The 23954-nt window shown below is 44.5% G+C and overlaps 1 protein-coding gene across 2 annotated transcripts in view; it reads left to right on the forward strand.

The window, feature by feature from the left end:
- The window catches only part of fam107b (family with sequence similarity 107 member B), a 32197-nt gene that overhangs the window by 3999 nt on the left and 4244 nt on the right, over positions 1-23954 (forward strand). The window contains exons 1-2 of one of the 2 annotated variants that reach the window (XM_061823648.1): positions 16497-16655; positions 17679-17850. In XM_061823648.1, the coding sequence (XP_061679632.1) occupies positions 16613-16655; positions 17679-17850 (215 nt within the window). In that variant the 5' untranslated portion in view covers positions 16497-16612. Of the gene's footprint in view, positions 1-16496; positions 16656-17678; positions 17851-23954 lie in introns of those variants that run through there. The other variant, XM_061823650.1, reaches the window with a different exon arrangement.

Below are 23954 nucleotides of genomic sequence, written 5' to 3' on the forward strand. Positions count from 1 at the left end.
CTTCGTCACGTGACGTCACATACGAAGAAAGCATAACTGGATTGGCTGGCTGTTCGGATTCTTAACACTGAATTTAGACGGTGAATTTCAGGCAGCGAATTGTAGCCAGTTGAAATGTTAACATTGAAAAGTTACACTGAAATATAACTATTAAAAATGTAATTACTTTACATTTACATTTACAAATTCAAATCCCGGTGGCACATATTTACTTCCATACTGATACGTCGTACCCTCAATTACAGTGTGTATCCCATTTGTGCCGTTAGGCTGCATGTTTTTTTTGGGGGGGGGGAATGACTTGGTTATTATTTTTTCCCCCAACATCTTGCGATATACATTGCGATGTGAAAAAAAATACATTATTCTTTTTTTCCCCATCTTGCGATATACATTACGATGTGAAAAAAATACAGGAGAACATGTGTGATGCGAAAAGTAGAAAAATCTGAAAAGTAGTTTTATCCATGCAGTGTAACTCCAGCATAATTATAATTTACAATGGAAAAAAATGAATGAAAATAGTGTTATAGGCATGGGCCTATTATCAATCAATTAGTGTGGCATCAAAAAAGGTTAGAATATTTGGAAAGACAATCTCCTATCTCACAAAAATCACAATTTAATAATCCATCAATTAATTTTCATGAGCCGAATTCCACTGTACTGCATGATGGAAGCAAAACTTTGAAAATAATATTATGTATTATGAAATTGTGAATGCTGCGTCATTTAAAAAAAAAAAATGGGTTTAAGTTGCTGTTCAGGAAATATCTAATCAAACACATTCATGATCCTCGAATTAAAAAAAAAAAAAAAATGACAGCCTCCTTTGCAAACAATGAAAGTTTTCTTACGACACTCGCGATTAAGAGCAGATGTGGTTTCTTTCGTACATCCGACGGCCGCAGAGTACGCGGGATCGGATTAGCATTGCGCTTCAGCCGTTTATCGAGCTCTTGTTGTTTTTGACCTGCTGTCATTTTCCCTCCAATCCGTTTTGCCTTATGAAAGAACAATTGGGACTTAAAAGTAAACAAGCGTGACGCAACAGGACAAAGGCTCGATTGATGTTTACCGTGCGCTTTTAGATTATATCACAATTCAGGTATTGACTTTGCGATGCGTGCGCGGCTCGTAAAAAGTCGGGTTTGTTTGCTCGTCGCTGTATGTTGATCCACTCATGTGCGAGATAAGACAAGCGTTTCAATATTGAGTCTCACACACACCTATCGAGACGTGGCTTTCACAAAGAACCACATTGATTCGGGTCCGGGTTTGCGGCGCCTCAATCACGATATGGATCCATTAGCGTGCGAGGCCACTTTGCGGCGGTCCTGGAGGACGGATGGCGCACGGACGCTAAATGTCTGAGCTCCTCTGCGGCCTGGGAGGTGAAGTATAGAGAGACTGAGCATCTAGGCTGCCGTGGATTGGATTAAGTTCTTGGTTAGCCGGTCTCCAGATACACGATCTTATTGTAGGAACAGAGTCAGTTCTTTCAGTCACGGCCTCAAGCCAACTTCAGTGTGTCGTTTCACTGCAAGACAATGCGCGATGGTCTGCCTCACTGGCTAAAAATATGCGTATGTTTGCCATATTTCGTGCCACGAATCAGAGAGAACAAAAACAGTTGATGCAGACTCCACTTTTTGTGTGTTTTCGCGTGCGGTCGCGCTTTCATCTGGATAACTGTGGACCGTCTGGTTGCCCAAGGTAACAGTTGTTATTGGGTTTTCCCAGCCAGCGCGTAAACAAAGGAGAACCTCCCAAATCCTCCTCGGTGTGCACCAGCGCAGCCAATCAGATTTGGAGATCCCCGTTGGGCTCAGCCAGTGGAGGGCGAGGAGGGAGACGTGCCGCCACCCCCCGCCATGAGGGGGGGGGGGAGCACTGTAGTAACGCACAAAGCTTTTGAATGTGGAAGTGGAACAGACATACAAAGACTCAGGTTGTTTTTCACCAAAAAAAAACCTCCTTGACAGTGCACAGCCGGATGCGACTTGTTTCATGCTTTTGGGGTACCGTGGAAACCCTGATGAGCAACACAGTCCGTTCAGATTTTTCGCCATAGGAAGATATGGCAATTTAGTTAATCCCCTTTGTAAAACCTTTTGTGGACTGTACAGTTAACCATTGTGTAATAACATACATATAGGGCTGGGCACTGTGGCCTGTAAAACCCCTGGAAAGTAAAAATAAATGTCTTGTGAATTTGACACGCCACAGAGAAGAACGTTGATAATAACGAGGGGTCGAACTTATCCTCTTTCGCTGTTTGTATTGACAGTAACCGCTGACCTCTTGAGTCAGAATCAACTCGTTACTCCTTTGACTATTTTGAAATCAGTCCAACGAAATCCAAATAGATTCTTGGAAAAGTACCAGTAGGCTAAGATGGTACGCTGCCACCTTATAGCTGCCGCATCTCCTTCCGGAAAAGGTTTTCTTTTGAGGCGAAAATGTCTTACTTTAACCAGGATCCCGCTTTGTACCCTTGGCCAAAGGTAGAGACCCGTATTGGTTTCTCACCTGTCTGTGGCGTGAATCCTCGTGGTCTCGGACCACCTGGCTCCTTTCTAAGTAGCCAGTGCTACCCAGCTAGCTAGTCAATTTCTCCTTGAGCTGAACAAACTTTGGAACCGTTTTCCAGCATTATTTTGCATTCATTTCCACAGAAATAATGGCAATATTTTTTTCTTTATAGATGTGAAAATAGTTGTTTTCAAATCAAGTAATATAAACAAGAAGAAAGTAACATTTTAAGCGTTTAACATTTTAACATCACTTTTTATTTGATTGAAAATGCAATAGATTAAAATGAAACGTCAAGTTGCATAGCTTGACTGCGCAAAACATTTGTGGCATGAATATATCAAACACATACCTCGGGTCAAAAGTTTCCAACCTGTTGCAAACAGCGTATAATTTGGCCACTGTACATTTAGCGCGAGGGTGCCATGGTGGATCAGCTGGTAAAGCGTTGGCCTCACAGCTCTGAGGTCCCGGGTTCAATCCCGGACCCACCTGTGTGGAGTTTGCATGTTCTCCCCATGCCTGCATGGGTTTTCTCCGGGTACTCCGGTTTCCTCCCACACCCCAAAAACATGCAACATGAATTGGACTCTCTAAATTGCCCCTAGGTGTGATTGTGAGTGCGGCTGTTTGTCTCCATGTGCCCTGTGATCGGCTGGCAACCAGTTCAGGGTGTACCCCGCCTCCTGGCCGTTGACAGCTGAGATAGGCTCCAGCACTCCTCACGGCCCTTGTGAGAATAAGCGGCAAAGAAAATGGATGCATGGATAGATGGATATTCAGCCCGATTCACAATCTAGCAACCAAATCTCAAAGTTGGTAACAGTGGCTCTACTTTTGTAAACTCCTTTGAGCAGCGCCTGTCAGCAGGGACACAATTACGGAAATCCCAATAAAAAAATATATATATATCTAAAAAGAAATCAATTAAAAAAAAATCTAAAAAGAAATCGTCACGAGGAAGGAAAAAAAAATAGCTACAGTTTTATTTGTCACACTTGCAGTTTCCCATCACTCGTGAGGTACCACCTGGGGGTGGGATCACGCAAACAAAACAATGAAAATAATATCCACAAAACCATCTTTTAGCTGCCCACTGAGCTGATGTCTCACGAGGTTCCCCCGCCCTCAGGTTTGTGTGCGACTTCTTGGTGCACACGTGCAGGCCACCTGTTCCCACCGAGCCTTCGTGTGTACGTTTAGGATCATGTGTCGCTCTCAGCTGTGAGGCAGCAGAGGGGGTATGGTATAGAGCCATTTGTATTAACAGGTGTGGACCCCCCCGCCCCATTGTACCCTACATCTGCCCCCCTTTCTAACCCTGCCCCGTTTCAGGTCCACGTGTTGAAAATTTGCTTTGGGTAAGCGTTTGGATTTGAACCTTTTGAAAGAAAAGTGGCCGTCCCTCGCGCGCACGTGCTCCTGTCAATCAAATGCGGCCAAAAAGTCGTGATTGGCTATTCATCCGGTTGTGCCACAAATGACTTTGCAGGTTCATCACATTCCTCCAGCGTGACTCCATGCTGCATCTCCGCCTTTTCAATCGGCCCCATTCATTCTGTAATCTGCCTCGAGCCCCCCCACCCCGCGGGGGCGGACGTGTAGCGGCGGCACACCGTGATGTTGGTGCTACGTGGGGGAAACAAAGCAACCGTCTTGTGGCTGGATGGTGGCCAAACAGGAACAATTTGTGGATAAAATGTAAGCCGTCAGTCAGTTGTCGAGGATTTTGCAGACCCTTGTTGATTGTTGGGGCTTAAAGTGCTTGATTTGGCGGCGGCATTTTACAAAAATTGCGATAAAAGTTACGATTATGCGAATAAGTTAAGCGAAATCTCTCCGTCAAAGCATTGCAGGGATAATTTTTCAAAACAAACCAATGTTAGCGCAGTTAGATATCACTCTGTGGAGAAGTTGATGATGGCGTGCCAAGGGAAAAATCTCGAGTTGGAAGGTACCGTAATGCCCCCCGGTGTCAGGTAAACTAGGAAGTAGAAGTTGGGGTGACGATGGCGCGCCAAGGGAAAAAGGCTTCGTAAATGACGGACAATGTCTAACATTTGGCATCTTTTCTCACTTAGCAAGGAAAAGGAAGTGCAATTTGCTAATTTAATATGGCCTAGCATCGCGAGTTGGAACGTACCATAATGCCCCCCCGTGCACTTTCAATTGTTTTTCTAAACCAGCAAAACAAACGCGTAACAGGAAGCCAACGCTACCTTCTCATTTGCTGACGCCCACGTCACTCACCAGGCCAGGCCCTGCCTTTCAAGCCTTAAATGCTCCGTCACACTCATAAAACCTGCACCTCCATGCATGATTTTAAAATACATACTTTACATTTAAAATATTTTTATCTGATTACTAATCTGTAGACGAGGGGTGGCCAGACTTTTTTTTTTTTTTTTTTTTTTTTACCCCAAGATCTACTTTTCAAGCAGCCAACCTTTCCTGAGCGACCGACGAGGGGGGGAGAAGATGACGATGATGCTCCCAAACATTTTAGGGTTAATGTTATGTCATATTTAAAATATAGAATTAGCTTTTTGTGCACTGTATTGTCTGTACTCTCATCCTGGATTAGGCTTTGCCAAGGTGGAGTTTTCAAATGACACACCATCTCATCCTGCACTCTCTACTTTGGCTTCAGACCAGACCATTCCCACTCGGAAAAGAGAAAATCTCATCCAATTTAACCACTTTTTCTTCGATTATTCACATACTGCGACAGTCATTGCGTCTTAAAACAAGCTCTACGTTGCCCAGACTGTGTTGCTAACTAAAGCACCGGTGGTGGACGCTGTCATTATAAAACACATTATTGTGCTGCATAAGTACTGTAATATTTGTAATTATGAGTGTACATCTTTAAGAGCAGGGGGCGGGGTGTAAGGTAAACTAGGAAAAAGAGTGTGTGGCGGAGCAGCGGTCGATGTTATAGAGAAAGTCCGTGTGCTGCCTAAAAGAAACCAGTGGCTTCTTCTTTTCATTTTTTATAGTCCGTTTGTAAATTGTGCCATTGGATGTAACAACCAATCATTGCTCACTCATTGAATCATGGTTGCAAAATGCCACAAACTGAACAGATTTATGTTATACTTTCAATTTCCATTGCATTATTTTATTTTTTTGCACGCAATGCAGAATATCTGCGAAGAGACTGCATCAGCGGTGCACAACTATAGACTGTAGACTGTAATCACTGTTGTCATATTGTACTGAGGCTTTTGTGATACCCTAATGTGGTGGAGTCGGAATTAAAAAAAAAAACACACTAACAAAAAGCAAATTTCAAGTTAAATATTGTTTAGAAAGCAAATTAAGAGTGAACTGTGTTTGGTGATGGTTTGAGGATCGTTTCCCTCTCCACTTCCCCAAAATGATGGTCGTCAAAGTGGCACACACCAAAAATGGTCGGAACTAGTATTTTGATCTGATTACAATATGCGCGTTTCCACGGGTAACTCCGCAGACCTCTGTGATGATTCATTCTGGCCAACAATACCACCAATAAAACAGAATCCTCGGTCCTGATGGGGAGCAGATGACAGACCGGGAGAGTGACGGGGTGCCGTTTGGTCTCAAAACAGATCTTACTATAGTCGCTCCCAAAGCTTCCATGCCTCGCAATTTCTTGCCACTATGCTGGCCTCGTGTGCTCGCATGGCTGCACATCTTATGTTTTACGACCCTAAAGCTGTGGGTGTAAATTCCCATAACCCAGCATCTCCCTGGCGACATCGCAACTGAGAAAGGAGGGGGGGGGGGGAGACGTCCCGCCGAGGTCTGAGACACAGGAAATGCAACAAAAACAAAACAGCCCGTTCTCGTTATTCCTCACCGACACCGTGCAGGAGGTCAAACAGGGTATCCGATACATAAAGATTTGTAATAACGCAACGGATTTAGAGGAGTTAAGATCCCGAAGCACAATGTACAAGAGATAAAATAATTATTTTACGTTTTCATATCCTAGAACGCTTCATAACAAATTAAATTTTTCATTTTTTCATTTTAAATTTCTAGATATTATCTCGCTCCACTCGTGAAATAAATGTGTTAAATAGTTATCCATTGCTAAAAAGGGCGCAACACTGGGACACTGATGATGCTTGTCGCAGTCACTCACATTTGAAAAATGTACGGGTGTGGTCAGTCGTGCCCGCAGATATAAAGTTGTGGGTGTGTGTTCTGTTTGTAATTATGAGTGTACCCCTTTAAGAGCGTTAAGTAGAAGTTGGCTGAGTGGTAGCTCCCATGTGCGTCCGTTTTTAAAAACAAAACAAAACAAAAAAAAAGACGTTAGGCTGTGGCTCACTGCGCTGGATCGGTTTTCATGTGCGCCGACAGTGTCGTCTTTCAATATTTATAAATTTCTACTCATAACAAATTTTACGGGCGTGATTTTTCTTGCTCGACTGTGCGAGTGCGATGGTGCGCGGGTGCATACGCGCCTGTCAAATTCACAGTGACTGCTATCGTTAGCCGGTTTATTGCATTTCTCACTATGTGTTAGCATTGAGCTAACAGACTTCAAGGCGGTTACGTGGTTGTAAATTTGAACTAGGACTGGCATTAATTTTTTTTTTCTTAAGTTCTAATGTCCAGCCCTTCTTTAGCATATGTTTTTTTTTTTTGCTTATCTAATGAGCTCCTTCTGTCTCCGCACACATTGGCAACACTTTACTTCCTGAGGGTGAGCGAAGCACTAGCACGTTTTCAGCGCGTGCAACGCCAAACTACAAGCACGCAGTGTACCAATGCGCTGAGCAGGATTTCATGTGTGACCGCTGACAATACACGATACAATTACTTTGTAAATTTGCCCGAGTGCGTCACTGCAAGGCCCCGCCGTGATTTATCACTGCCGGGAGCACGTACGTACACACGGCCTGTACAGGAAGTGAAGACATTGTTAGCGCTTGCGCCCACTCCCCTAACACTCCTTTCTGTCACACTTTCTCTCACACATGCACACAGCTGTCACTTAAATCCCCATCTATCTATCCATCCATCCATCCATCCATCCATCCACTTTATTTCGGGCCTCTCCAGTTTATGGTTGTATTGCCGCTTCATTAACAGACAATCTTCTGGGCGCGTACCCGGATTTGTCCGGCTTGTAACACAAAGGGGGCGGGTAAGTGGGAGATAGAGAGAAGAGGGGCGTGGGGGGGTTTTGCTTTAGGGGTATTGATGACGCTATTTTCCCCGAGGGCTGGACCTCCCATCTGTGAATAGAAAATCTGGATTTTTGTGTGAGAAAGAGGATTTAAATGGGACACATACACTACGTGCTTTATTAACTAGTTATGACGCGTTAATAGTAACATGAAACACAAAGCCAGTGAGATGAGGACATTCTTCTTTTTGCGGCTCAAATAAGAATCCAAACAGCAAGGCGCCGAGCGGTCTGTTTTGCAAACATGACCCCCGTATGTCTTTCCAGTGGAAAACACATCCTGGCGTGTTGATGACAGAATGGGCGTGGCCAGCACCACCCAAATGACATAGATTACCCCCGCACCCCGCGGCGAGCTCCGCAGAGCCCTTCCGTCATTTTACGTAGCTGTCGTGGACAGGAGGAAGGGTTGAGATAGTGAAGATGACATCTTTGCGGGCCGTGTCTGTCTGTAGCTTGAGCAGCAAAATCACTTGAGTGTTTTTGATGTATTTCTTGTGCAGTAGAACCTCAAAGTGTGAACAATAAATGCTGCTTAACTTTAAATTTGTCCAGATTACACAACACATTTTTTTTGCCATCTCCAAAATTTGGGAAATTGATTTACTTTAACTGGTTTGAGGGTCAGATTGAGTCTATTTTGTCTGAAATTTGTGAATTTTTTGTCCAGACTTTGCCATTTTATTTTTCCCCAGAAATTAGTCTTTTTTTTTTTTTTAACAGATTTGTTATATTTTTGTCTTTTTTTTTACCAGACTTATTAGATTTTTTTTCAGGTTTTTTTTTTTTTTTTTGGGAAGTCATAGTATTTTTATAAGTGGGAAAAATTGTTATCCAGTCACTCACATTTGAAAAATATACGGGTGTGGTCAGTCATGACCCCAGATATTAAGTTGCGTGTGTATGTTTTGTTTGTAATTGTGTGTGTACCCTTTTAAGAGTGGAAGGGGGCGGTGTCAGGTAAACTAGGAAGTAGAAGTAGGCTGAGCGGCAGCTCGTTGTTAGAGACCGTGTGCTTTCGTGTTAAAAAAATAAATCGTCAGGCTGTGGTTCACTGCACTGGATCGGTTTTCATGTGCGCTGAGAGTGTGCGACAAGTGCGCAATTGCGCAATGGCGCAGCATAGAGGGAACATTATTTAAGACTACACAAAATAACGGACGTCTTTCACTATCTATGTGTTTCTACTCGTAACAAAATTCACGCACGTGATTTTTCGTGCTCGACTGTGCAGATTTGCGAGTCCGATGGCACACGCCCGCCAAACCACAGTGTCTGGTAATCTATTACAAATCTATGGTGACAGAGTAGTACACTCATACAGTAAATGTTTGGATGAAAAACACTTGTACACCATAACAATAAAATAATCACATGGAGAAACAATTATAATGTCATAATATTGAATTAACTGGGCACACCTTTGCCTTCTTGTGACCTATGGCGACTTAATTTCTCATGCCACTATTCAAAGGTACCATATTTTCTGCACTACCAGGCACACTTAAGAGCCTGTAATTTTATCAAAAGCCGTCGGTGCGCCTTATAATTAGGTGCGCCTTATATATGGATCAATATTGAGCCTTTAGTGCAGCTCCATCTAATGGATGCATAACGTAAGTCCTGCCTCTACTGTCGCGTCTATTCTATGTGCCTTATAATGCGGTGCGCCTTATATATAGAAAAAGTTTTAGAATCGGTCATTCATTGAAGTGCGCCTTATAATGTGGTGCGCCTTGTAGTGCGGAAAATACGGTAGTTCGTTACGTGCGATTTCCAACCTCCACATCGAAGAATTACAGTAAATATTTGGATGAAAAAAAAGTTCCAACCTATAACTACAAAATAATTGAATGAAAATCAGTGAGTACGCAATGCACCTCTGCTGTGGGCCTTAATTCAAGTGTGATTTTTATTTTATTTTATTTTTTATTACCGCCAAGACCAGGGATGAAGCTAAAAAGTCTACTTACTGTTGTTTTGCTCATAAGAAATATCGTTTGTATTTTGACTCGTGGAGGCGGCACTTTATGACCAAGCTTGTCGCAGATCGGAGCCTTGGAACATGCAAATACGAAAAAAAAAAAAAAATTAAAACAAGACTTCAAGCGTGGTGGCTTTTATGAATTTAGTTGTGGATGACTTGAGAGGAATCCCCTACTCCAAAAATTGGTTAAATTGTAGGATTTTTTTTTTTTTTATTAACTTTCGGATGTCGTGAAATCAGGAAGTTTGCGATTACAAAACGGTCTGGTGCAATATCAGTTGGCACAATCCTCGCGCCTGCCCCACCCCCCATTTAGTTATTTATTGATTTACTTCCTCTTTTGTTTTCTAAAACTGTCAATCATGCAAAGGGAAATTGGCTGTTTTGTCTCTTGATTGACGAGACATTTTTCTATCAAGTCAAAGTGGGATGATTTATAGTTTATGAGATTAGTCCGTGCAGGCCACGCGGGATGGCAAAGAAGGAGTGCGGTCGGTAAACAGTGGAAATGCGTCTTGGGCCAACTCCCCCTTTCCACTTCCCGGTGACTGTCTGACCCACTTTACTCCCTTTTTCTCCCAACTTTAAACTCATTTAATGCCTGAATGCCTTTCTTTTAGTATCCTTATGAATGCTTTGCTTTTTTATTTTTTATTTTTTTTTTTTTTCTTCTCTTTGGAAGGCCCGTTGCATTTTCTGCTTTACTCTGCGTGTTGCCCGGGGATGGGAAGGGTGCGTTGGTTCCCAAGACCAATAAACAAAAGTCTTGTAATGGGATTCCGGGAACAGCAGTGAATGTTGTCCCAAAGCAGCACATTGAGGTGTTAACATTGAAAATACAGAGTCTGGACACGACCAGTCCAGTGCAAAAAAACAACCAAAAAAAACACCTCTCGAGCTTCCTTGTTGACCCTTATAGGGATAAACCACGTTAAGAAATCCTAAAAAATCTTGCAACTGTACAACCTGACAAATGCACAAATCATAAATCATGGCCTTCCTGTGAGGGGCGTGGCCAGGCCACTGCTCCGGGCGGTGCCGCGTCTGACAGCTGTCACCGCTGTGTTTCATTCGGGACTCTAATTAACCAAGTACTTAAGTGGTAAATATGTCATTGGCATTTGCCAGTTCGTTGCACATGCGTCACTGCATTCTGGGATACTCCGCTCATGTGCGTAAGTTAGTGTAGAGCAATCCTTTGTCACATCGAGTTTGTGCCCTTTTAGTTCAACCAAGTCTTGTCATGTTTCTTAGTTTGCCTCATAGTCATCAGACCGTGAAACAAGGTTTTTTAGATCTTGCCTAGCCTAGCATTTTTCTGTCTCGGCCTTCTTGGGACTGTTTAAACTGTGTATGACCTTAATTGGGAATAAAACCACTCTGAACATTATGCCTTTGCCTGGGAGTCCTGCATTTGGGTCCGCCCCCATGCAGCTGGTTCATGACTGCCCTATGGTGGCGGTTGGAGCTCAAAACCTCTCTGAACTTTTTCAGCGGAGAAATGAGAGAGGCCACAGACAACCATGGGACAGTATAGAAAATCTGGGAAAAAAAATGTAGTTCTTAGGTCCCGGGCACGTTACTGGTCTTTGGTCTATGGTTAAGGTGGAAGACCAGGACTCACAGAGACAGACAACAGTCGCACTCAAAATCATGCCTACAGGGAATTTAGAGTCTCCAATCAATGGATGTTTTTGCGATGTGGGAGGAAACCGGAGTGCCCGGAGAAAACCCACGCAGGCACGGGGAGAACATGCCAACTCCACACAGGCCAAGCCGGGATTTGAACCCGCGACCTCAGAACTGTGAGGCCGACACTCTTAACCAGTGGCCCTCACTGTGCGGCAACATACAATTTTATTAGATGTTTTGCATATTTTATGCTTGACTCTTTTGTAAGGTGACCTTGAATAGGGCTAAATAAATAACACCTATAATTATTAACATTATTAACTGTTAACAAGTGTTAATTTTTTTTTATTCCGTTTATTACGATTTTTTTTAAAGCCGTGCGCTGCCCTTTTGCTCCAAGGGTTGAGGTGGAAGGGCAGCAGCAATGTCTCCAAACTTTTGAAGAGGATGAGCTAAAACCTGAAAAGGTGGAAAAACGTTGCAGTTTCTGTTTCTCTGGACATTATGTGCCCAACATCACTACATATTTATGATATTATCTGTATCTTTCACAGCGACGTGAAAGCCCACAGCAGACGCTTTAGCTTGAATCCTAAGGATGACCACTGAAGCAACCCCTTCTGATCCCCCCCCCCCAAAAAAAAAATTAATAATAATAAATAACTCCAGTGGAAGCTTTCCAACTGCAAGCCTTTCACTCTCAAGACTTGGCAGTCATCCCAGCGGTCGGAGGTGCCAAGCGTCATAATCCGGAGACTCCTGCAGCTTTAACGGCTGCAAAAGGTGACTCAACTGAGAGTGACTTTGAGGTGAACGGCCGCTCATACGCCACCATCGTTTCCAAAGATATTGAAGATCAGCGGAGTTGGCGTGTTGTGTCCGAACCAACAAGACGGAACAAGAATGTGTTTGCACGATTCCAGTGGGACATGTCGCTAAAAAAAGGCACGACAACGTTTGAGGGGATTGTGGTCGCAATAAAAATACTTGTCCCGCGCTGTCGAGAACATCCCAAAGAAACAGGTGGTGGCAATACCTGCAATGGTGAGGCCGTTTTAAGAAATTTCACCATTTTAAGCAATAGTAAACACAAAAAGGCAGAATATGTTCATGTTGCGCTCTTTGCATATGGACGAAATTCCAAACACATTGACCGATGTAGCTTTAAAACGTCAGCGGTTCGCGTTGACATGTTCATTTAGTTAACTATTAACAATTTAATGCTCTCAAAGCACTAATTCTTAAAGCGCCACTGTCATGAAATGCATGATTTTTAGTATGCTATTAATGAAAAAAAAAAAGGCTGCCAGAATGGACCCATCCGTTTTGTCACCACAAAAGATGATTTTGACGTAGATGACTTTTTGTAACTCCCGCCATGAAAATCCTCTCCAGGGATGTGCTTTCGACAAGAAACAGGAAGTGACGTACCGGGGAGTAGCGCACTCAAGCGGTCTTGTCTGTTTATAGTAGTTTTACCTGCTGGTAGGTAGCTCGTTGTTCCTTCGTGTGTTAGCCAAAATACCGGGCGCTCGTTGTATTGCTGGATATTGCTCGAACACTCGGGAGGATGGATTCGCTCAAAAAGACCCGGTTCGTCGTGAAAAATGGATTGCACGGGTGCAAAGGACGAGAACTTTGTGGGTTCCAAATGACAAAAATGACAAATGAAAAAAAAATTGTTGGGGGGGGCGTAATCCGTAAATCAGGGGTTCTAAATGCGTCGATGTGCCACCCTGGCGGAAGCCGTGATCGACGGACTCTGCGGTGGCTCATCTCTGCCGCGGAGGTGAATTGGATGGGGAGGCGGTTTGGCCGTGGCGTCGTCATCGCTCGCGGGCGGCGTTGTTTTCATCTCAGCCGCGGACGTGGATTTGAGGGGGAAGCGGTTTGGCCACGGCGTCATCGCCGCTCACGGGTGGCGTTTTTATCACCGCCGTGTGGAGGTGGATCGGGCGGGGAGGTGGTTTGGCCGTGATCCGCATATCATCTAAATATGACTCGAAACGATAGGGTAATATTACCCCGGTCACTTCACTCGGTTGTGAGAGGTTTTCTTCTTCGAAAAGAGCTTCCGTATGCGAAGCACTGCTTTAAGGTGTTTTAATTGATGCCGCAAGTGTGTAAAATATAATTGTGAATGGAACCATAAGCTACAGTTATTAGAATGTTTCAAGCCAGCAGTGGTGAGAGTGAAGCAGGGCTCCAATTTGAGGTTGCGAAGACCCCTTTGAACTCACGATGTCACTTCCCCTCAGCCCGGGGGCCCGCGCAGGAAGTCGTCGCACATGTGTTACGCTAACGGACACTTTGACAACACTGCCAGCCTTTGAGAGCCTCTGCCCCCTGCTAGTGGCATGGACAAAACCCGCCTTTGATTTTGATGTGCACAGCATGCGTCAGCTCACGCGAAGACCTAGACTCCCCCAAAACGATTCCTTTTTCCATCCCTACATACAACCTCTCAAGCTCAACGTCCCTGAAGCTCGATTCCGCAAGAATTAAATGAGTGGTCTCTTCTTCTTTATTCCTTTTTTATTTGGCTTTAAAGCGCACACCCCGAGGCGAATAGACAAAATTCTATAAGCCTTGCAAATTTTGTTGCAATTCTCCATTTACTGCTGTTGACATTTATATTCATCGAATGGAATCAAACCATTCAGTGCCGACGACGTATATATTCGTCAAGTGCATTTTTTTAACAGGTAGGAGTGGAAGATAAGATTAGGCCACGAATCTCATCGTTACGAGGGAAAGAAATGTCAAAATGGAAGCCGGACAAGTTTAGGCACCAAACACTTGAACCGTGTGTCGTAAAGAGGGGCGGTGGGGGGAAGAGTGAAGCTCCGGGGAGAAGAGATAGCGAGGGTGGAGGACTTCAAATATTTGGGGTGAACAATACAGAGTGTGGTGAGGAAGTGAAGAAACGGATGTGACCCGGGTTGGAACAGTTGGCGGAAGGTGTCTGGTGTTCTATGTGACAGAAGAGTCTCCGCTAGGATGAAGGGCAAAGTTCATAAAACAGTGGTGAGGCCGCCCGTGATGTACGGATTAGAGACGGTGGCCCTGAAGAAAGAACAGGAAGCAGAACCGGAGGTAGCAGAAGTGAAGATGTTGAGGTTCTCGCTCGGAGTGAGCAGGTTGGATAGGATTAGAAATGAGGTCATTAGAGGGACAGCCAAAGTTGGACGTTTTGGAGACTAAGTTCGAGAGAGCAGACTTCGACGGTTTGGACATGTTCACAGACGATAGCGTGAGGAAATTGGAAGGAGGGTGGTAAGGATGGAGCTACCAGGGAGGAGAGCGAGAGGAAGACCAGAGAAAAGGTTGATGGATGTGGTGAGGGAGGACATGAGGACAGCGGGTGTTCGAGAGGATGCACGAGATGGGAAAGAGATGGACAAAAATCACATGCTGCGGATACCCCTAACCGGGACAAGCCGAAAGGAAAAGAAGAAGAACAACACTTGAAGAGTGTATGAATATGTAAGGTATACAAGGAGAATGCACGGTGGTAGTTACTAAAAGGTACGTGTCGCTGTCGCGAGAAATGATGATGCAATCCATAGAGTGGATGACAAATTGTCGTGTCGAAAAGTCACACTCGAGCCATGTGGTGGTTCAAAGTTACCAGATGAGATATATATATATATTTTTTTTTTTTTTTTTATTCCCACGGGATCCTTTGGAATGAGAGCGATTTTCACTATTAATTACGGGATTGGGCAGGAGCGGGCGCAAAAGTCACATGATTGTGTAAAATTTGGGCTGGAAATTGGGAGGAAATGGGATCAGTATTTTTGGGAGGCTCACGGGATGTTTCTTCGTTGTATCTCCTAATCAATTATTTAGAGTATAAGAGGCCCTTCTCAGTCTTGTTTGTTGTTGTTGTTTTTTTTTTTATATATAGTTTGAGGTGTCACCAAAGGGAAATATAACCCCTGATTACACAAGAATGGAAAAAAAAGCTAAAAACAAACTCGTGTTCTGGCGACTGAAGCGTCGCCTCTTTCTCTTGGGAGGGTTTGGCTGTTTTTATCATATTTTTCTTTTTATCATAGTCATAGTGCTCCAAAAACAGCCAGCAATATGAGGAACTCAGGTTTGAAAACGACTAACAGCGAATGAAGTGCTTTTTTTTTTTTTTTTATGTGGTTTCAAGGGTCTTTAATGGATTCATGGAATTTCAATTGATGTCTGCAGTGACTTCATTTAAATTGGATTTAACATGTAAATGAAGGTACCACTGCGTGTTAAATTGTTACTTACAAATGCCCGTACAAGTTACGCGTGTTAATGACAGGACCAAATTTATCCTCTGCTTTTCCAGTGCGTCTGTTTCATGCAAATTCCATTTTTAAAAGGTGACAAAAACAAAACAATCCAAGGTAGTGAGCTTGAATGACGTCTGCGCGTGCCCATCAACAGCGTCCCCTTTTTTATGTGCAACGTCTCCCCCTTGAAGTCAGCCAATGCTGCGCCATCGCGGCTTTGTTACGTAACATGACGAGCTTTGGTGACGCCTGTGCGGCGATGTCGCCCTCTTGTGGCGACGCGCGTCACTTACAACGACCCTCCAGGAGTGTTGTTGTTTTGGTTTGTTATTTTGAGGACGCACATGCGTGTTGACTGAGGCCCCGTAGCTCAGTCGTTAGAGGACTGGTTTGGTAAACCAGGGGTTGTGGGTTCCTATCCCACTGGGGCCTCCACTCCCTGAGAAGGGTTGCGTCAGGAAGGGCATCCGGCGTAAAAATTGTGCCAAACATACATGTGCCTGCGGCGACCCCGAAAGGGACAAGCCGAAAGAAACACACACATGCGTGTTGACTGCGTACTGTACTGATTGTTGTTTTTTTTTTTTTTGGGGGGGGGGGGTGTTGGGGGGCTTTTGATGCCGCATTCGGGTGAGGTTGCGTGTTTGCAATGATTGCCTGCAAGAAAGGCTTTTGTGAAAATTAGTCATAAAATACACGAATGCGCGCAAAATACTGTCATTTCCTTTTAAAGCGCTGCCTATTGAACAGGAGTGGGAGGGAGTGGAAGCAGGGAGGGGGGGGGGGGGGGGCGGGGGGGGGTGACAGTGTGTGTTTGTGCGTGTGTGTAAGCGCAGCTATAAAACAGACATTGAATTCCAGCTCGCTCTCTTTGAAGCAGGCAGCTTTGGAGGCAAGACAAAAGCAGAAAGGCTGAATTATATATAATTAAGGACCGCTCGCTCGCTCGCTCGCTCGCTTTTTTTTTATTGTTCACTTACCAATCAAACCCAAATAGAAGCCATGGCGACAATGTTCCGATACCCCGTCTTCCCTCATCTGCAGGGTGAGCTGAGTAACTTTTTTATGCACTGTTTTAAATGTTTTTTTTTTTTTGTCATCTGAAGTGTATTTTGTGGAATATTATTTATTTGATTCAGTGAATAGGGTTTTTTTTTTTTTTTTTTTGGTACACATTTAAATTGCAAAGTCCTGGTGAGGATAGGGTCATGTTCTGTCGTTGAATGTGTTCATATTATATTTAAGTATTGTATTTAATAGAAATATTGGCATGAGACAGGTACACGTTGCTCAACAAATGTATTTAATCACCATCCAATATGAATAAGAAAGTTAAAACTAAAAGTCAACTAAAGTAAAAACTTAAATTTACAGAAAAACATTTTTGTGGTATGTTCATCAGTTAACACATCAGTATATTGAAGCTTTAGTAACCTTGCTGTTTTTTCACAATTAAATATAATTATTATACTTATCCTTGAAGTTTTAGAGTACTGCAGTTGTTTTATCAACAAAAAATGAAAAAAAATCCTGAAAAAGGCAAATGTTATGATTTTTTTTTTGTAAGATTGAAGTATGAGTTTCATTTCCTGAATGTTATGCATGATTTAATTTCTGACTTTTAGAGAAAGATGAATTCACGGTGAAATTCCAATTTCCTGTTCAAAATGGTAACATGTTGAAAGCAAAGTTTAATCTAAAAAAAAAAGAAAGGGGGGAAAAAAAACCCGCTCATAAAACCACTTCATGACCTTCTTTGGTGTTTTGTTTTCATTTATAAAATCATACATTTATTGCGTTTTGTTTAGTTTTTCCGTTTTGCATGTGGTCCGTTTTAAGTCTTCACTCTTTATTATATAACGCGTCCATCACAATCACTGAACGCAATCCAGAGGATGACTTCACGAAAAACATCACCAAGGCAAAAAAAAAAACCATTCACTGAACACAATATTACGTAAACCTAATTATAGCGTCATATCGGAAGGTTGCGCGAGTGTCCATTTGCGTTTTCGTCCCACATTTGAACGTCCCAGCTCATCCTCGTGGTCTTGTGTCCCGGGTTCAGATTCGCGTGACCCCGGTCTGTCGCTGCCGCCGGGGAGGGGCGTCATGGCCGAGCCCGACTATCTGGAGGGGGACTGCGATGAGCTCATCAAACCCAAGAAGTTGATCAACCCGGTCAAGAACTCCCGCAACCACCAGGACCTGCACCGGGAGCTGCTCATGAACCAAAAGAGGTCGGTCGACGCGGTACTTTATAGGCACAATAGCACTCATTCAAAGTCGTCTGACGGAGTTCTAAAGTGGTCGAGTAATCATTTCAAGTTGGTAAAGAAAGATTTTGAAGCACAAAAATGAACGCAATTTGAAGATGACAGCCCTTCTACACTCATTTCAAACAATAACCGTAATTTCCGGCCGACAAGCTGTGACTTTTTTTCCACACGCTTTCAACCCTGCGGTTTATGCGGTGATGCGGCTAATTTGTGCATTTTTTCTAATGGCCGCAAGCCGGCACTCGAGCGGAAAAGGTAAGAATGAGACGGGTGGAATATATTTGCCGAGGGAGGGACTTTTACCAGCCTTGCGTTAGCACTGTGCTACCGTCTTGCTGCTGTGTTACTGCCGTGTCTCAGTGATATTTACTGGTAAGTTTTATTTTAACTGTCCGTGTTAGCGTTAGCGTCAGAACTAGCTTTAGCGTGACGCTAGCACTGCGCTAGTATTAAACTATTTCTGTGTACCGTCTTTGTAAATATCTCATGTTTGAACGTGGGTTTTAATGTGGGCACTTGCGGCTTTCACACAGCTGCGGTGTACGTGTGTACCAAATGGTATTTCCTTTACAAACGTACTCTGTGAGGCTTATAACCAGGTGTGCTCTGTACGTCGGGTATTACGATATATTTGAATAGGGCGGCATGGTGCCTTTAGCCTCACAGTTCTGAGGTCCTGGATCAATCCTGGACTTGCCTGTGTGGAGTTTGCATGTTCTCCCCGTGCCTGCGTGGGTTTTCTCCGGGCACTCCGGTTTTCCTCCCACATCCCAAAAACATGCAACATGAATTGGACACTCTAAATTGCCCCAAGGTGTGATTGTGAGTGCGGATGTTTTGTCTCGATGTGCCCTGTGATTGGCTGGCAACCTGTTCAGGGTGTACCCCGCCTCCTGTCCGTTGACAACTGTGATAGCACTCCCTGTGACCCTCGTGAGGATAAGCGGCTAAGAAAATGGATGGATGGATATCTTTGAACATTTGCATGAAGCGTGAAAGAGTTAACGGAGATTTCATTTTCAGGCCGTATCGCCCAGCCAGTCCACATTGCGATCGTGTGCCCTGTCGGGCAGTCTTCACGTACACGTCGCCTTAGTCTGACCTCCTCCGATGGAGGCGGAGATAATGTAATCGGCACGAGGCGTCCTTGGTCTGATGGACCCGCTGATGCAGGCCGGGCGGGTCCGAACGGGGCATCCGACCTCCAGCGGGCAGGGTTACGTAAACTCCAGGCCGGGAAACCTTCACCCAGCGACTCTTACATAAAAGCTCGGGCGCATTCGTGTGCCACAGATGCGTTATGCAAAATGGCCCGCGCGGATCATCGGCACCGCGGGGGCCGAGCGGGGTCGCGTGGTCGGCGTGACGAGATCGTCCCGTCTGCGCCGCCCGGTTCCTCTCGGGGGATGCGGCAGTTGGGATCCTTGTGTCAGAGCTATAAATAGCGCACAGATAATGCAGAACAGGAGCCGTGTTGTGAACAAGATGGCAGATGGCGATCACGTGATCCAAATCTTTCATGCCGTGATTGAAGAAAGTGGAAAATGAATTTGTCTTCTCTTCCACCTTAGTGAGATGATGTAAAGTTCATTCATACATCCATTTTCTTAGCCGCTTATCCTCACAAGGGTCGCGGGGTGTGCTGGAGCCTATCGCAGCTGTCAACGGGGAGGAAGCGGGGTACACCCTGAACTGGTCGCCAGCCAATCGCAGGGCACATCGAGACAAAAAACCAATCGCACTCACAATCACACCTATGGGCAATTTAGAGTGTCCAGTTAATGTTGCATTTTTTTGGGGATGCGGGAGGAAAGCGGAGTGCCCAGCCGGACGAAAGCCACGCAGGCACTGGGAGAACATGCAAACTCCACACAGGCGGGGCCGGCATCGAACCCGGGTCCTCAGAACTGTGAGGCCAAAGCTTTCACACAGGACATACGGGTCACGGGAAGCGTCAATTGAAATGAAAATGTTAGGTGAGGTAAAGAGAAAGATGGAACGCTGAACGTTATTTACAAATCGACGCAGACATTGATATTCGATAGCTGCCTCGTGAGGCTTTGCTAAACTATTAAAATACAGTTTTATACTTAAATTGTAAGAAAATGCCTTCCACAAACCTGATGGAATTTTAGAACTATTTACGATGTCACCCACTCAAATCTATCTTCCTGACCTACAGAAATTCATTTGGAGTGGAATGAACGGCCACCCTTAACAGGGGATGGAGACCCAACCCTGCTGCAAGTGGCAAAAAGATGGCGGCGAGTCGCCAAAAACACAGACGTGCATCTCAAACGTAAACAATCCCGTGACGTAAACAACGCCAACAACCACCGTCACGTGAGGCTCATCAGTGTTGCTAGCTAGCATATTAGCCTGCATATCGTGAGGTGCAAATTGACACCAAATACAATGCCGTGACGTAAACAACGCCAACAATCACCGTCACGTGAGGCTCATCAGTGTTGCTAGCTAGCATATTAGCCTGCATATCGTGAGGTGCAAATTGACACCAAATATGTGCATGTACACAAATCACAACGGAGTCATTAAACTCACCTTTTTGCATTTATACAGAGTCATAAATATTGGAAAAATATCCTATACTGGGTTAGTGGTCGCGGTATCAGGAGGGAGGGGGAAACGTACTTTGCATTTTCACCTTTAATGGTGCAATCAAGGGCGGCACGGTGGCTCAGATGGTAAAACGTTGGCCTCACCCTTCTGAGATCACGGGTTCAATCCCGGCCCCGCCTGTGTGGAGTTTGCACGTTCCCCCCGTGCCTGCGTGGGTTTTCTCCGGGCACTCCGGTTTCCTCCCGCATCCCAAAAACATGCAACATTAACTGGACACTCTAAATTGCCCATAGGTGTGATTGTGCCTGCGACTGTTTGTCTCTATGTGCCCTGCGATTGGCTGGCAACCAGTTCAGGGTGTACCCTGCCTCCTGCCTGTTGAAAACTGTGATAGCACTCCCTGCGACCCTTGTGAGGATAAGCAGCTAAGTAAATGGATGGATGGAAGTATGAAACCTAAATAAAAAAATATAAACCACAACTAATTTTTTTCATTTGACATTTTATTTGATGGCGGCACAGTGGATCAGCCTGTAATGTGTTGGGCTCACAGTTCTGAGGTCCTGGGTTTGATCCTGGACCCCGCCTGTGTGGAGTTTGCACGTTCTCCCCCGTGCCTGCTTGGGTTTTCTCCGGGCACTCCGGTTTCCTCCCGCATCCCAAAAACACGCAACATTAACTGGACGCTCTAAATTGCCCATAGGTGTGATTGTGCCTGCGACTGTTTGTCTCTATGTGCCCTGCGATTGGCTGCCAACCAGTTCAGGGTGTGCCCCACCTCCTGCCCGTTGACAGGTGGGGTAGGCACTAGCACTAACCCTTGTGAGGATAGGCGGCTAAGAAAATGGATGGATGGAAGTATGAAACCTAAATAAAAAAATATAAACCACAACTAATTTTTTTCATTTGACATTTTATTTGATGGCGGCACGGTGGATCAGCCTGTAATGTGTTGGGCTCACAGTTCTGAGGTCCTGGGTTTGATCCTGGACCCCGCCTGTGTGGAGTTTGCACGTTCTCCCCCGTGCCTGCTTGGGTTTTCTCCGGGCACTCCGGTTTCCTCCCGCATCCCAAAAACACGCAACATTAACTGGACGCTCTAAATTGCCCATAGGTGTGATTGAGGGTGCGACTGTTTGTCTCTATGTGCCCTGCGATTGGCTGCCAACCAGTTCAGGGTGTGCCCCACCTCCTGCCCGTTGACAGGTGGGGTAGGCACTAGCACTAACCCTTGTGAGGATAGGCGGCTAAGAAAATGGATGGATGCTGCAATCAATGACCGCCATCACAAATGAAGACTATAAACACTATCAATGAAATCAATTAAACTGAACGACAACAATCCAAAGGGTTAAGGTTATGTATATTATATATATATATATATACACATATTTTTTTTTTTTTTTTTTTGGTCATTTTGTATTCACATCAGCAGCCGTCGATCACTTTCCGTCACCTAGAACGTACAGCGCCCTGCTGCCTGTTGTTGACATATCTTATGAAAAGTGGAATCAATATGCCGGGAATGTCTATATGACGCATATGAGAATCTTTTTTTTTTTTTTTATTATTATTTTTGTAAGGAAGATTAGTCACGACCACGAGCGCGCCGGTGGGTTGGGCGGAGGTGCCGCGGATGCACGGATGGAGAGACGCTTGCATGAAAAGGCGCGTTATGTAATGGCGATTACAAAACAGTCGCAGCCGAGGGCCTTTCGCCGTCTCTCTGCTACCTCGGCTGTGTACAAACACACACACAACACGCACATTCCCACGCGTGCGCCGAGCAATTTCGAGAAAATTCCAGCGCGCTTTCAAACGAACCTTGGACGGGCGTCCACTGCGGAAGGCGGCCGGGGCCAGACCGGTTTGTAATTATGGAAACATTTGTCCGCGCGCTGGGGAGGAGAACGCCGTGAGCATCTTTCAGCAGCTGCCGTTAATACTTTGTTGTGACCTTGATCTCGTCGGCATCGACACGCACAAACACGGGACAGAGGCGGTTTGTTTACATGGCAACGGCGTTTTCGGAGCTGAAAAGTCAAAAGCTTTGAAGACGTCAGCAAAAGCAGGCGTAAGAATAAGCTTTTATTTGAACCTCAATCGTGGAAACGATAGTTCAGAACCACAAATGCGTTTATAATACACCTGTCATTTTTTTTTTTTTTTTTTTTAAAAACGAGCCAAAAATATTCTCTCAATTTTTTTTATTTTTTTTTCCTTTAAAACGTTAATTATTGGTTTGTCTATGGAAGTTAATTAGCGCCACCAAGATTTGAATATGAAATGTAAAGTGATCCCATTTTCAATAGTTGCTACAATTCGCCGTCTGAAATTCGCCGTCTGTGCCACCAGGCAGGGTTACTTCAGGTCAGAACCCAACAGCCAGCCAATGGCAGTTAAGCTTTCTTAGTCACGTGACGTCACATGACTAAGAAGGCGTAACTGGATTGGCTGACTGTTCGAGCAAGCTGAGGCCGCAGATCTTGGAGGAAGTTGAAAAGTTGCTTTTAATTTTCATAAATGAACAACAGTTAGCTGGCGATTGTTTCAAAGATTTCATCAACTTGAGTTACGAGTTATTGTTTTTGTCTGTTACTTTTAATAAAAATAAAAAACATTTTTGCCCCCCTCCCCCATTATTGCTTGTTTAAAATTATTCTGCATTTTTGTTAATAAAAAAAAAAGTTTACAAGGTTGGAGGCCGAGTCATTACAGATATGGCAATGCAGTCCCAGCCTCGCCTACTCTACTACTAAAGCATACATTTTAAGCAAAAAATAAACATCCATCCATCCATCCATTTTCTGTGCCACTTATCCTTACAAGGGTTGGGGGAACGCTGGAGCCAATCCCAGCTGTCAACAGGCAGGAGGCGGGGTACACCCTGAACTGGTTGCCAGCCAATTGCAGGGCACACAGAGACAAACAGCCGCATTCACAATCACACCTTGTAGCAATTTAGCGGGTCCAATTCATGTTGCATGTTTTGGGGATGTGGGGGGAAATCGGAGTGCCCGGAGAAAACCCACTCAGGCACGGGGAGAACATGCAAACTCCACACAGGCAGGTCCGGGATTGAACCGGGGACCTCAGAACTGTGAGGCCAAGGCTTTACCGTGCCGCCCAAAAAATATATTTCTGAAATTATTTCATTATACAAATTATTTAAACTATACATGTATACATTCCTACTCTGCAGTTTATCAGGAAAAGCTCGAAAAAATGCTTTAAAAAGCCAATTTTTTTTTAGGCTTGGATCGCATTATTTCTTTATCCATTCATTGTAATGGGAAATATCGATTCGGTTTTCAAACAAATTACTTTTCGAACCGCCGACTGGAACAGATTGTGGTCGAGAACGGAGGTTATTTTTAAATCAATTTATCGATCGATTTCTTTTCGCATTATTATCCATCCGTGGTCGCAGGGCCGTCCCAAACAAGCCTTTTAACTACCCAGTAAATGTTCTCATCAGACCCCCC

Source organism: Syngnathoides biaculeatus, chromosome 6 (genome assembly GCF_019802595.1).
Source record: "Syngnathoides biaculeatus isolate LvHL_M chromosome 6, ASM1980259v1, whole genome shotgun sequence".
Lineage (NCBI taxonomy): Eukaryota > Metazoa > Chordata > Actinopteri > Syngnathiformes > Syngnathidae > Syngnathoides > Syngnathoides biaculeatus.